A 12902-nucleotide genomic window follows, 5' to 3' on the forward strand; every position below is an offset into this window, starting at 1 on the left:
TCATGATTAATTTCGTTTATTTTATTGTGAAACGTACATTTTGGAGTATAAAATATAGGTGTATGGCTTTAAAAAATATTTATAATGTGAATAACTGTGAATCATCATCAGGTTAGGAAAAAAGGACATAGAAGTTCCCATGAGCCCCTACCCAGTTAAAAATCCTCTGATTCCTTGAGGTAACCACCTCTCTGCCTTTTGTGATAATAGTTTCTTTACAGTGTGACTACTTATGTATGTATCCCCCACACTATTATTGTCATTTCATTTTCCTTTTTTCAAGTTTATTGAATAAAGTAATATAGCATATTGGTGTCTAGTTTCTTTCCCGCAACGTGTGTGTGATTTATCCATGTGGTTGTATGTATCAGTAGTTTATTCTTTTTCATTGTTGTATAGTATTCTGTTGTGTGAACATACCACAATGGATTTATCCAGTCTCTAGTTGATGGAAATTTGGGTAGTTCCCACTTGGGGCTATTGCAGACAGTGCTGCTATGAGCATTCCTTCCTGTATGTTTCCTGATGCCCATGTTCAAGTTCTCTAGCATATGTACTTAATATTGAGCAGGTGGGTTAAAGATTATGTACCTTTTCAAATTTCTTCAATAGCACTACACTCTTTCCCATTTTAAGATGAAGCGATTGCAACAAGAGAGGTTAATAACTTTCCCAAGAGCACAAAGCCACACTGCCTTCCTCCCAGGGCCCACACTCTCACTTAACACCCATTGGCATATAATGGGCACCAAATAATTATGAGCTGTTACACTGAGGGTCTTTGAGGGCTGGTATTGGGGGTTCCTTTCCTGTCTCCATTATTCTGAACTATGTCCCCATAAGTTAATAATTAACTGCCCCCCAAAGAGCCTGTGATCTTAAAGATTTGCCTTTCCCTGGCCACTGCCTGGTTAATCAGTCACTGCCCCTGGCCGGGCAAGGGGCACTTGGTAGACCTACTGCCTTCAAAGCCCCTTTACCTGGTGCAGAAGTGGCAAAGGATTCCTGATGCTCCGGACCTGTCACGTTCTCTACTCCCAAGCTGGCCCCTCCGCTGGGGGCTGGCAGCCCCTGAGCTTTGATGGTGGGGCCTTCCACCTCAAGGGCACGGGAGAACTAACCCGGGCTTTGCTGGTGCTACGGCTGTGTGCCTGGCCCCCTCTGGTCACCCACGGCCTGGCGGTGAGCACTGACCCTAGGGACTGGCCTTGGTGATTCCCAGGGCCAGCCTCTGAGCGCTCGCTCCCTGTCACCCCAGCTCCAAGCCTGGTCTCAGCGACTCCTGGGCTCCCGGCTGTCGGGTGCGCTTCTCCGAGCATCCATCTACGGGCAGTTTGTGGCCGGTGAGACCACAGAGGAGGTGAAGGGCTGTGTCCAACAGCTCCAGACCCTGGGCCTCCGGCCCCTGCTGGCAGTGCCCACTGAGGAGGAGCCAGACTCAGCTGTTAAGACTGGGTGAGTAGGGGCCCAGGGCCCAGGGAGGCTGGGAGGATGGCAGGGAGGGGGTTAGTGGGTTCCAGGCCCTGACGTCTGCTGGCTGGGCAGTGAGGCCTGGTATGAGGGGAACCTCAGTGCTATGCTGCGATGTGTGGACCTGTCACGAGGCCTCCTGGAGACCCCTGGCCCAACCGGAAACATCCTCATGCAGCTGAAGATTACGGCGCTGGCCAGCACTCGGCTCTGTGTAAGGGACTGGCAGGGTGGGAGGGGAGGGTGTGGCAACCCAACAGGTCCCCTCACCATCCCACCACCACCCTTTCCAGAAGGAGCTAACCTCATGGCTCAGAAGGCCATGGGATTCCTTGGAGCTGAGCCCTGAGAGACTGGCAGAATCCATGGACTCGGGGCGGGTAAGGACCGCAGGCTGGGGGAGATCGAATGGTAGGTGGGGGAAATTGGGGGAGAGGAGTCCCCTGGACTTGGAGGCAGCAGGCATTTGCAAACAAGATGTTCAAAATATTTAACTACCTCTGCTTCTCAGGCTTAGAAGGGGCAGAATAAATGTGGCTATAGCCCTGAGGCATGGCTGGAATAAAGGGAATATGGGCCACCTGGGGACTTTAGAGGATGAGCCTGGGGGCTGGGAGCTCTCAGAGGAGTGATTGAGACACTAGTTCTTCACCAACTGGAAGGAAATAATTTATATTTTATCAATCAACTCAGCTACGCTAGTTGGGGGTTATGATTAGACCAATGGGGTTTGGGTTCATTCATTCATTCTTTCATTTCTTCTTCTTTATTTCCCTGTCTTATTTCTATCCTTCCTGCCATTGGCAACCACTCCATCCTACATAACATGTATCTCTCTGTTACCATGATTTTGTTTTGCCAAGTATATGCTGTTTGGGGGCATATTTTCCCAACATTTTATTATGAAAATTGTCAAACATACAGAAAGGTTGGAAGAATTTTTCAGTGAACACATGTATCTGCCACCATTAACATAATTTATTTTTGTAAATTTTTATTTATTTATTTTTGGGGGGAGGGTAATTAGATTTATTTATTCATTTTTTAATGGAGGTACTGGGGACTGAACCCAGTTCCTCATGCATGATAAGCACACACTCTACCACTGAGCTCCACCCCCCTTAACTATACCTGCTTTAAATCACATCTCTCCCTCTATCCATTCCTCTACCCACCCATCAACCCATCTTATTATTTGATGCATTTCAAAGTAAGTTGCAGACATCAGCACATTTCTTCCCCAAAGGCTTCAGAATGCACATCTCTAATTAGAGCTCAGTAATTACTTCTCTTCAGGTAAAATTTACATACAATGAAACGCACAAATTGTAAATGTACCCTTCAATGAGCTTTGACAAATACACACCTGAGCAATTCAAATCCCTATCAAGGTACAGAACATTTCCATCACTGCATAAAGGCCACCTTGTGCCCTTCTCCATCAAGCTGAGGGGTAGAGTTTTATTTATTTCTTTATTTTTAAAAGTTGAAGTATAGTTGATTTACAGTTGTGTTAGTTTCTGGTGTACAGCAAAGTGATTTGGTTACACATATATATTCTTTTTCATATTCTTTTCCATTATGATTTATTATAAGATATTGAATATAGTCCCCTGTGTTATACAGTAGGAACTTGTTTTATATATAATAGGTTTGTATCTACTAATACTAGACTCCTAATTTATCCCTCCCCTACCCCCTTTCCACTCTGGTAACCATAAGCTAGTTTTCTATGTAAGTTTATTTCTGTTTTGTAAATAAGTTCTTTTGTATAATTTTTTTAGTTTACACATTTAAGTGATGTCATATAGTATTTGTCTTTCTCTGTCTGACTTACTTCACTTGGTATGGTAATCTCTAGCTCCATCCATGTTGCTGCAAATGGCATTATTTTATTCTTTTTATGGCTCAGTAGTATTCCATTGTATGAATATACCACATCTTCTTTATCCAATCATCTGTCGATGGACATTTAGGTGGCTTCCACGTCTTGGCTGTTGTAAATAGCGCTGCTATGAACACTGGGGTGCATGTATCTTTTCGAATTATAGTTTCCTCAGGATATATGCCCAGGAGTAGGGTTGCTGGATCATATGGCAACTCTATTTTTAGTTTTTTAAGGAATCTCCATACTGTTTTCCATGGCGGCTGCACCAATTTGCACTCTGAGGCTTATAGTTTTAAATGTACACAAGTGGAATTACGTTGTCTATCTTATTCTATTTCTTACTTTTTCCACTGAGCACTCCAATTTTAAGATCCATCCAAATGTCTCTGTGTACGTAGAATCCATTGTTTCTAATTGCTGCTTCTGGCTGCTTGGTTTACCTCTCCTGAGATGGACACCTGGGTGGCCTGTGAGTCTCCACCTCCCAAAACAGTGCTGCCCAGGACCTGCTGATGTGTCCTTTTTTAATCTGTAAATTTTAATTGTGTCACAGAATGCATAGAAGCAGGATTTAATGCTTCAAAGGATCCGCTCTGAAGTGTAACGAGTTTCACCTCTTCATGTGAGGACAGTGATAGTAACTTCTTCCCAGGGTGCTTTTAAGGACTAAAGCCCCTGCCAGGCTGGCATTTGCATGAGGAACAGAGGGGCCCTCCTCCTTCTGCGTCCTTTGCTTTCCTTGGCTGTCCCAAGACCATCACACCTGCTTTCCCTTTTCCATCTCCACCAGCTCATTCTCAATCTTTGTTAGGTTTTACTCCACCTGACTCTTAAATCTGGAGGTTCCCCCGGGCTAGGTCTCTGCTCACTCCCCTCTCACTCCTTACTCCCCTAGAAGGGGCCTTCTCACCTACAGCCTCAGTTTCTCCACTCTACACTCACAATTCCCTCATTTCTGTCTCCAGCCCCAGCCTTTCCCCTGAGCCCCCTGGACACCTCCCACTGGATGTCCTCCAGACCCCTCACACCCACTGGGTCCCAAGCTGGCTCAGTGTCTCCCAACTTGCCCCTTCTTCCCGTCCCCATCTCAGCCCAGCCACCACCATTACAGATCCGAGCCCCCACCCATCCTCGGTCTTCGCATCCACTGGTTCCACAGCACAATTCATGACTGTTCCCTTTCACTGCCATATCCCCCACCCCCGGCACCGAGATAAGATATGACAAACAAATGTTAAATATATGAATAAATGCACAAAGCAAGTGAGTTTGAACCCACAAATTAATGGTAGAAAAACTTCAGATCACTCACAACATGCCACGCACTGTCCTAAGTGATTTCTATATGTTTAGGGGAAACATTTACTCTCTGCCTATGAGCAGGTGTATAGGGTGATGGTTAGGAGGTCAGGCTCCGGAGAAGCTGAGGTTTAAATCCCAGGTCAAGCTGTGTGACTTTAGAAAAGTGTCTTTGCTTCTCTGTGCCTCAGATTCCCCCTCTGTAAAACGGAGGGGGAATAGCCCCCACCTCAGAGGGTGATGAAGGGTAAATGAGTACCTGAAATAGATACTTATCTGGCACTGAGTAAGCCCTGTGTGAGGGTGGCAGCTTCACCAGCTGTTTGTACCTAGAACCCCCTGATCCCTGGGGCGATGACTCAAGCCAGGGGGAGACAATTCTGATTAGGGAGAACTGGGCAGGTGTCTCTAGCTCTTCCCTCCTTCTAGAGAGAGTTTTCTCCCCCAAGATGGGGTCCCTATTGATCCTGTTGGCTATAACAGAGCACTAAATTCCACCTGCTCCTCTTTCTTTAACTTCCCAATTTCTTTGACCCCAGCTGGACTCCCAGAGTCAGCAGCAGCTCACAATCACCCTTGAATCCCCATAGGACTGTGAGTTAGGGGCAGTAATTATTTCCACGTTACAAATGTATTTATTTCCTAAATGTTTACTGAACATCGACTATGTCCCAGGTGCTATGCTGGGGGTGGAGTTGATGGCCAAGACAAGCAAAATCTCTGCCCCTGAGGCACTTGATGGCCAGTCAGTAAGGACCAGAGACAATCAATCATTAAAGCCAAAGCTGATATGTAACAAGTTAGGTATAAAAAAGCATTGAACAGAAAAATAAGGCTGAGGAAGCAGAAAGGAAAGCCCCAGGTAGGGAGTTGCACATTTAAACCAGGGAAAACCTCGTGGAGAAGATGAAATTGGAACAAAGACCTAGCGGAGAGGTAGGCGGACATCTGAGGGGAAGTGTTCCCAGCAGAAGGAACAGCTGGAGCAAAGCCTCTGAGGTGAGAAGGTACTTGGCATAGTCGAAGACTAGCAGGGAGGCCAGGGAGGCTGGAGGTGGGTGAGTGAGGTGGAGGGTGGGAGGAGGTGAGAGCTCGGGGCCGGACAGGGGAGCCTTGTGTGTTACAATGATGCCTTTGGAGTTTCATGAGGAAACTGAAGTCCCAAGAGACTAATATGAGGTAACACTTGTGGCACTGATTATGAGCTAGCTACTGTTCTAAGCACTTTCTTTTCTTTTCTTTTCTTTTTTTTAAATTGAAGTATAGTCAGTTTACCATGTTGCATCATTTTCTGGCGTACAGCATAATGTTTCAGTCATACATTTACATACATACATTTCTTTTCATATTCTTTTCCATTATAGGTTACTATAAGATATTGAATACAGTTCCCTGTGCTGTACAGTAGAAACTTATTGTTCATCTATTTTATATATAGTAGTTAATATTCTAAGCACTTTCTACATGTTATTTCATTCCATGTCATTTCACTTCTCCCAGCTTCGGTCTCACTGGAAAAGGGAGCTTGGAATAACATCTGCTCACTAGGATCATTGTAAAGATTAAATCAATACGATAGTGTATGAAGTCACCTATTACTGTAACAATAAGAACATGTACTGAGTGCTTATCATATGTGGCCACTGTCCTGTCCTGTCCTGTCCAGGCACGTCTCACATACGAACCCATTTTTATCCACACAGCAACTCTATAAGATTGATGCTATTAGCATCTCCATTTTACAGAGGAGAAAATGGAAGCACAGAGTGGTTATCTGACTTGCTCGAGGCCACGCAGTGTAAGTGGTGGAGCCAGGAGTCACACTCAGATTCTGGGCTGTTAGCCGCTGTATTACACGTCAACAAACAGTATCTATGTGACATAGCTACTTTTCAGATTTCTAACAATTTCTAAGCTTTTTTTTTCCCTTCTTGGTAGTGGGGAGAGGAGACTTAGGACCCAGAAGTGCCTAATAGCCCTAGCTGCTTTCATTTCCTCGCTGCCCCTCCAGGACCTCCAGGTCTCCTGCCTCAGTGCTGAGCAAAACCGGCATCTCCAGGCATCTCTGAGCCGCTTGCACCAGGTGGTACAGGTAACACCTCTGCTGGGATTTGGCTCTGCTGCACCTGTTGCTCACCTAGGGGCCCAACCACAGACTCTCCCACCCTCAGCGTGCCCGGGCCCAGCACGTGAGGCTCCTGGTGGATGCCGAGTACACCTCGCTGAATCCTGCCCTCTCTCTGCTGGTGGCTGCCCTGGCCGTGCGCTGGAACAGCCCCAGGGAAGGAGGGCCCTGGGTGTGGAACACTTACCAGGCCTATCTGAAGGTGTGTGGTGCACTCGGGGTTGGGTAGGGGGACTGCAGGCCGGGGTCCCAGTGCCCTGACCCGAAGCTGCGCCACCAGGACACCTACGAGCGGCTGAGGCAGGATGCTGAGGCTGCAGACCGGGCTGGCCTGGCCTTCGGAGTGAAGTTGGTGCGAGGGGCGTATCTGGACAAGGAGAGAGAGGTGGCCCGGCTCCAGGGGACTGAAGATCCCACTCAGCCTGACTACGAGGCGACCAATCAGAGGTGGGACTGGGCTAGACTGGCCTCTGAGATGAATAGTGCTAATCTCTAACCTCTCATTAGAGCTCACTGCCTGTGGTGCTACGTGTCCCATGTGTGTCCTGCCTGTGTCTACAGACCAGTCCTGCTCCCTGGCCCAGGACACCGCCACTTCCCACCTGAACAGCAGCCTCCTCCATCCCTGCTCCCCAATCTGTTCTCTTGTGCAGCCAGAGGGATCCTGTTAACACTTGAGTCAAATCTTGTCCCTCCTGAGTTCAAACTCCTCCCGTGGCTCCCTGTTCACCCTCCATAAGCCCCAGATCCCCTCGCTCACTTCACTCCAGCCACAGTGGTCCCCTTGATGATCCACCCCAGGGCCTTTGCACTTCCTGTTCCCATTGCCCAGAATGGTCTCCCTCCAGACAGCTGCTTGGCTCAATCCCTCACCTCCTTAGGTCTTGTTGGTACCTTCTCAGGTGACCTTCCTGCCCTCCCTATCAAAAAACTCCCCACACCCACTTTCTCCCTGGATTAATTTTTCTGCGGGATTTATCCACAGCTGAGGTTCTATACAGTTTCACATTCAGCTGTTCCTTGTCTGTCTCCCTAACTAGACAAGGCCCAGGAGGGCAGGGCTTTCTGATTTGTTTTTTCACTGCTGAACCCCTAGTGCTTAAAATCATGCCTGCTGCATGGTAGGTGCTGGGTACAGACCTGTTGAGTGAATAAATGAACAATCCCAAGTAGCAGATACTATTATTATCATCCCCACTTTACAGACGATGAAAACGAGGCCCGGAGATGTGGGATCACTTACTCCAAGTCATAGAGTTAGCAAGTGACAGCGCCAAGAGTTGAGCCTAGGCAGACTGGCTCTAGAACCTGCATTCTGACCCACCCCAAATCACCCCTTGCTGGGGGTGAGATGTGGGTGAGTGCCTTAGACCGCCATCCTATGGCAAGGAAGGAATGTATTCTTTCAACACATCACAATAAGCCTAATTTTCATTTGTCACCATACAATGACATCATATTGATATGGACTATATTGACCTGTGTTGGACCCTGATCACAGCAGCCACCACAGTGGCCTCCAGGCCCTGTCCTCATGGAGCTGTCAAAACCCAACTCCATTCACAGCGGGTCAAGGCGGGGTCTGCAGAGCCGCAGGGACGTACCCAGCTTCCAGAGCAAGCGGCCAAGCTGTGGTTGGAACCTAGGCTCGCATCCAAGACCCATGGAGGCTACTAGGCATGTTTCTGTCCCATAGGCTTAACCACTGGCACCATTATTTCTTTTTAATGAGATATAACTCACATACCATAAAATTTGCTCTTTTAAAGCATACAATTCAGTGGCTTTCATAGTCTATGTGTAAGATTGTGCAGCCATCATCACTATTGAATTCCAGACCATTTCATCACCTCAGAAAGAAACCCCATATCCATTAGCAGTCACTTTCCATTCGCCCCCTCCCCTCAGCCCCTGGCAACCACTAATCTCCCTGTCTCTAGGGATTTGCGTATTCTGGACATTTCATGTTAATGGAATCATATAATATGTGGGCTTTCATATGCAGCTTCTTTCATTCAGCATAGTTTTCAAGGTTGAACCATGTTGTAGCGTGTGTCAGTGCCTCATTCCTTGTTATGGTTAATTAATAGTCCCTTGTGTGGATAGATTACATTTTATTTATCCATTCGTCGGTTGATGGACATTCGGATTGTTTCCACTTTTGTCAACTATGAACATTTGCCCACACATTTTTGTGTAGACATACATTTTCAATTCCCTTAAAAGTTCAGTTCTCTAAGAGTGGACTCATTGGGTCATATGGTGACTCCATGTTTAACTTTTTGAGGAACTGCCAAGTGGTTTTCCAAGATGGCTGGTGCATTTTAGATTCACATCAGCAAAGTGTGAGTGTTCCTATTTCTCCACATCCTCTCCAGTAATGTTTTAATATAGATTTTGAATAGATAATACATTCACATGATTCAAAAATAAAATGATATGAAAATGAACACACTGACACATCTCACGTCTACCTGCACCCCCTCTAACCATGGAGTCTTCCCGCCCTACAGGGAACCACTTTTGTTAGTTTCCTTCATGTGTTTCCTGAGATCCTTCATGCATCTACAGGCAAACACCACAATTTTTGAGAATATATATGTAAAAGGCATCATGTCTACACACAGCTCCTTGCCTTTCTTCTCAACTGCGTATCTTAGAGGCAGAATAGTCTAGTGTTAATGAGCCCTGGCCCTGGAGCATGAGACAGCCTAGGTTCCAATCCCAGCTCGGCCACTTCTAGCTGTGTGGTGACAAGAGACGTAACCTCTCTCAGCTGTGTCTTGCCCTCTGTAAGATGGGGTAACTGGAACTGCTACCTCACAGAATTGATTTGAGAGTTAGATGAGTGAATGTATGCATGTCAGGCCAGGTCCCAGAGGAAACAGAATTCCAAGCAAAGGGGTTTAGCTAAAGAAAATTTAGTGAAGGGTCTATTTAAGGGGACTGGGCAAGGTTAGGGGAACCCACAAGGAATGCTGAGGTGCCCAGGACCTCACAAGAGCAGGAAGCTGTTACGACCCATGTGGTACAGCTGAAGAAGAGGGGCCACCCCAGGGGCGGTGTGGCCACACGGGGAACAGTGAGGGTGGGCCAGGGAGGGGGCTTAGGGGTGAAATACTCGAGTTCTCTCCCCTCCCACCTCCTGATCTCCTGCCATGACTCCATGGGTGATGCGGTGATGCAGGACATAAAAGCCAGCTTCCTCAGGGGCAGAGACAGGCGGAGCACCCATCTCGAGGGCAGTGGAAGGAACCAGTGCAGTACGTGAAGTCTGGAGGTGGCACCTGGCCTACAGCAAGCTCAGAAAGCCTTTGCCGGTCTTTCTATGTTTCCACATCAGTGTCCCGAGTGCCCTTGTTCCTTTACAGCTGCGTGCACGCCACTATCCTCTGGGTGTTCGTTTAGCCAGTCCCCCACTGTCAGTCATCTGGGTTGTTGCCAACCCTGTTCTGTAGACAATGCTGCAGTGAATGACCTCAGGTAAACGTCATCCCGAGTGATGGGGCCCTTTGCTGTGAGACTGGTGCCGAAGGCTATCTGTCCACTCTCATCTCACTCCATCCTCACAACAACGCTGTTAGATGAACTTGCGCTGTTAAAGAGAAGAAACATTATAGGGTTATTTGTTCTAGTCCTATGAAAAATGTCCTGGGTAACTTGATAGGGATCACATGAAATCTGTAGATTGCTTTGGATAATATGGCCATGTTAACACTCTTAATTCTTCCGATCCAAGAGCGTGGGATATCTTTCCATTTCTTTAAATCATCTTTACTTTCCTTAATCAATGTTTTGTAGTTCTCCACGTATAGAAAACAAACTTACGGTTATCAGCTGGGAAAGGAGGTGGGAAGGGGTAAATTGGGAGTTCGAGATTTGCAGATACTAACTACTATATATAAAATAGATAAACAACAAGTTTCTACTGTATAGCACAGGGAACTATATTCAGTATCCTGTTGTAACCTATAATGAAAAAGAATATGAAAAGAAACATATGTATGTATATGTATGACTGAAACATTATGCTGTACACCAGAAACTGACATAACATTGTAAATTGAATATATTTCAATTTTTTAAAAAGTTTTAAAAAAAAAGAGAGAGAAGAAAAAGGCCCAGAGGGGGGATGTCCCTCACAGCTGAGGAAGGTGGGGTGCCAGCACTTCCTGACTCTAGGGTCCCTGCTCTTAGGCACCCCACTTCCCAAGGACAGAAACTCCTGGTCCTTGGTGCCTAACCCTCACGTGCCAGGTGCTATAAGCTGAATGGAACATCTCCCTCCAGTTACAGCCGCTGTCTGGAGCTGATGCTGACCCATGTGTCCCATCGTGGCCCCACGTGCCACCTCATGGTGGCCTCCCACAATGAGGAATCTGTTCGCCAGGCAACCAAGCGGTATGAAGTGGGGGAATGGGAAATAGGTGCCCAAAGCGTAGTGGACGTGGAACAAAGGGAGGAGCAGTGTGGGCCGGTAGGTTCAAAGGGGACCTTGGGAGAATATTCAAATTACTTAACCCCTGCTACACCTGTAGGTCCCATAGGCCCCAGCTGAACAAGGCATTTCTCCTTATTTGCTGGGGCCTGGGAGGTCTGAGGCTTCCAGGGAGGGAGCTGAGACTCACTGGGGAGCTTTCAGGGGGCCCAGGGCAGTGGTTATTATCAGTGAGTTTGGAAGTATGTCAGTATTTGAATGCCTGGAACAGCCATGTGAGTACAAAGTGGCTGATTTCCAGCTCCAGATCCGGTCACTGTCTGGATTGATGATGTGGCTTTTTCTGTAGCATATGGGAGCTTGGCATTCCTCTGGATGGGCCCATTTGTTTTGGACAACTTCTGGGGATGTGTGACCACGTCTCCTTGGCACTAGGTATGTGAATGATCCATCCCCCCCACCCCCACCCCCAGCCCCAGGCCTCACTCTCTCCCAGCCAGACCCTCTCTCCCATTCCCAGACAACGCCTGGCCAGGCTCCCATGCAGAGACTGCAGCCGGCCCAGCTGCCAGACCCTTCCAGATAGATCTGTCCCATATCTGAAGGCCTTGCAGGCCTGTATCTCTGTGTCTGCAGTTTGTTGTTTTTGTCGGTCTTTGGTCATGGTATCTTGTTTCCTGTGAGATCTTTACTATCTTGCTCCTCGGGGCCTGAGACCAGAAGATGTATGTTTCCTTCTGCCAGGTGCTAAGGGGTACAAAACCATTGCACCCTAAATTCACTGCTTGAGGTTTCTTGAGACACCCCAGAGATGCAAATTTGGGCTGCAAATGTGTTAGGGGACTAACCCATGGCCACAGGCTCTCAGAGATGGATTTTTCTGTTTTCTTCCTTGCTCTACTTATGGTCAAGGCCATTCTCTGGGAGTAGGGGAAGGTGGGAGTGTTGACTTCTTGTTAACTGTTACTCTGAAGGTCTTGATGTTTGGGTTCCAACTTAATTTGGGGAAATTCTCCTTTATAATTCTCACTCTGGTCAGGCTTTGGGCCTTCATTCCTGTACCCCCTCAACTTTGAAGTCATCGAATAGCAGCTCAATTTTATCTTCAGGGTAGAAATGACTCTAGTGTATCCCTTCCTTCTCTCGGTCCCCATTTTCTCTTAATTCTTGGATTAGTAAATTCCTTATTCACTTGGCAGCATTTTAATAACTTGGAGAAGATTTTTAAAAATGTCTACTCCAAGATTTTTAGTTTTTTTTCAGTGGGAAATTTTGTCCAATACACCTAGTCTGCCATTTTCTCAGAAATGGAAGTCTTTGTTCCATGTAGGGCCTGGGGGAGCCTCTCCTCAAACATGAGCCCTCACCCTGCCAATACTCTCCCTCCAGGGCAGGCCGGCTATGCCGTGTACAAGTCCATCCCCTATGGCTCCCTGGAGGAGGTGATCCCCTACCTGATCCGGAGGGCCCAGGAGAACCGAAGTGTGCTGCAGGGTGCCCGCAGGGAACAGGAGCTGCTCAGCCAAGAACTTCGGCGGAGGCTGCTGGGGCGGGGCCTGAGGGCATCCCATTAGCACCCCCAGGGATCACATGGTCAATAAAGGTCCTGAGTTGCTGCCCAGGGGGCTGTCTTGCACCGAAGCCAACTTCGTGGGGAAGGGCTAACCTCCACCTTGCCCAGC

The 12902-nt window shown here is 47.5% G+C and overlaps 1 protein-coding gene across 2 annotated transcripts; it reads left to right on the plus strand.

Annotated features, from left to right (window-relative positions):
- The first annotated feature begins 912 nt into the window (after positions 1-912).
- PRODH2 (proline dehydrogenase 2) lies at positions 913-12856 on the plus strand. Of its 2 annotated transcripts, none has more exons than XM_045512896.2 (10): positions 913-1182; positions 1259-1455; positions 1546-1684; positions 1764-1850; positions 6669-6740; positions 6829-6984; positions 7063-7229; positions 11073-11183; positions 11570-11655; positions 12610-12856. In XM_045512896.2, exons 1-10 carry the CDS (start codon positions 1009-1011, stop codon positions 12792-12794), a joined length of 1374 nt encoding a protein of 457 aa, XP_045368852.1. In that variant the 5' UTR covers positions 913-1008; the 3' UTR covers positions 12795-12856. The 2 variants fall into 2 exon arrangements, with proteins under 2 accessions (XP_045368852.1, XP_010948417.1); XM_010950115.3 differs by having other exon boundaries at positions 914-1182; positions 6669-6749.
- The last annotated feature ends 46 nt before the right edge of the window (positions 12857-12902 follow it).

The sequence above is a fragment of the Camelus bactrianus genome, chromosome 9, assembly GCF_048773025.1.
Source record: "Camelus bactrianus isolate YW-2024 breed Bactrian camel chromosome 9, ASM4877302v1, whole genome shotgun sequence".
NCBI lineage: Eukaryota > Metazoa > Chordata > Mammalia > Artiodactyla > Camelidae > Camelus > Camelus bactrianus.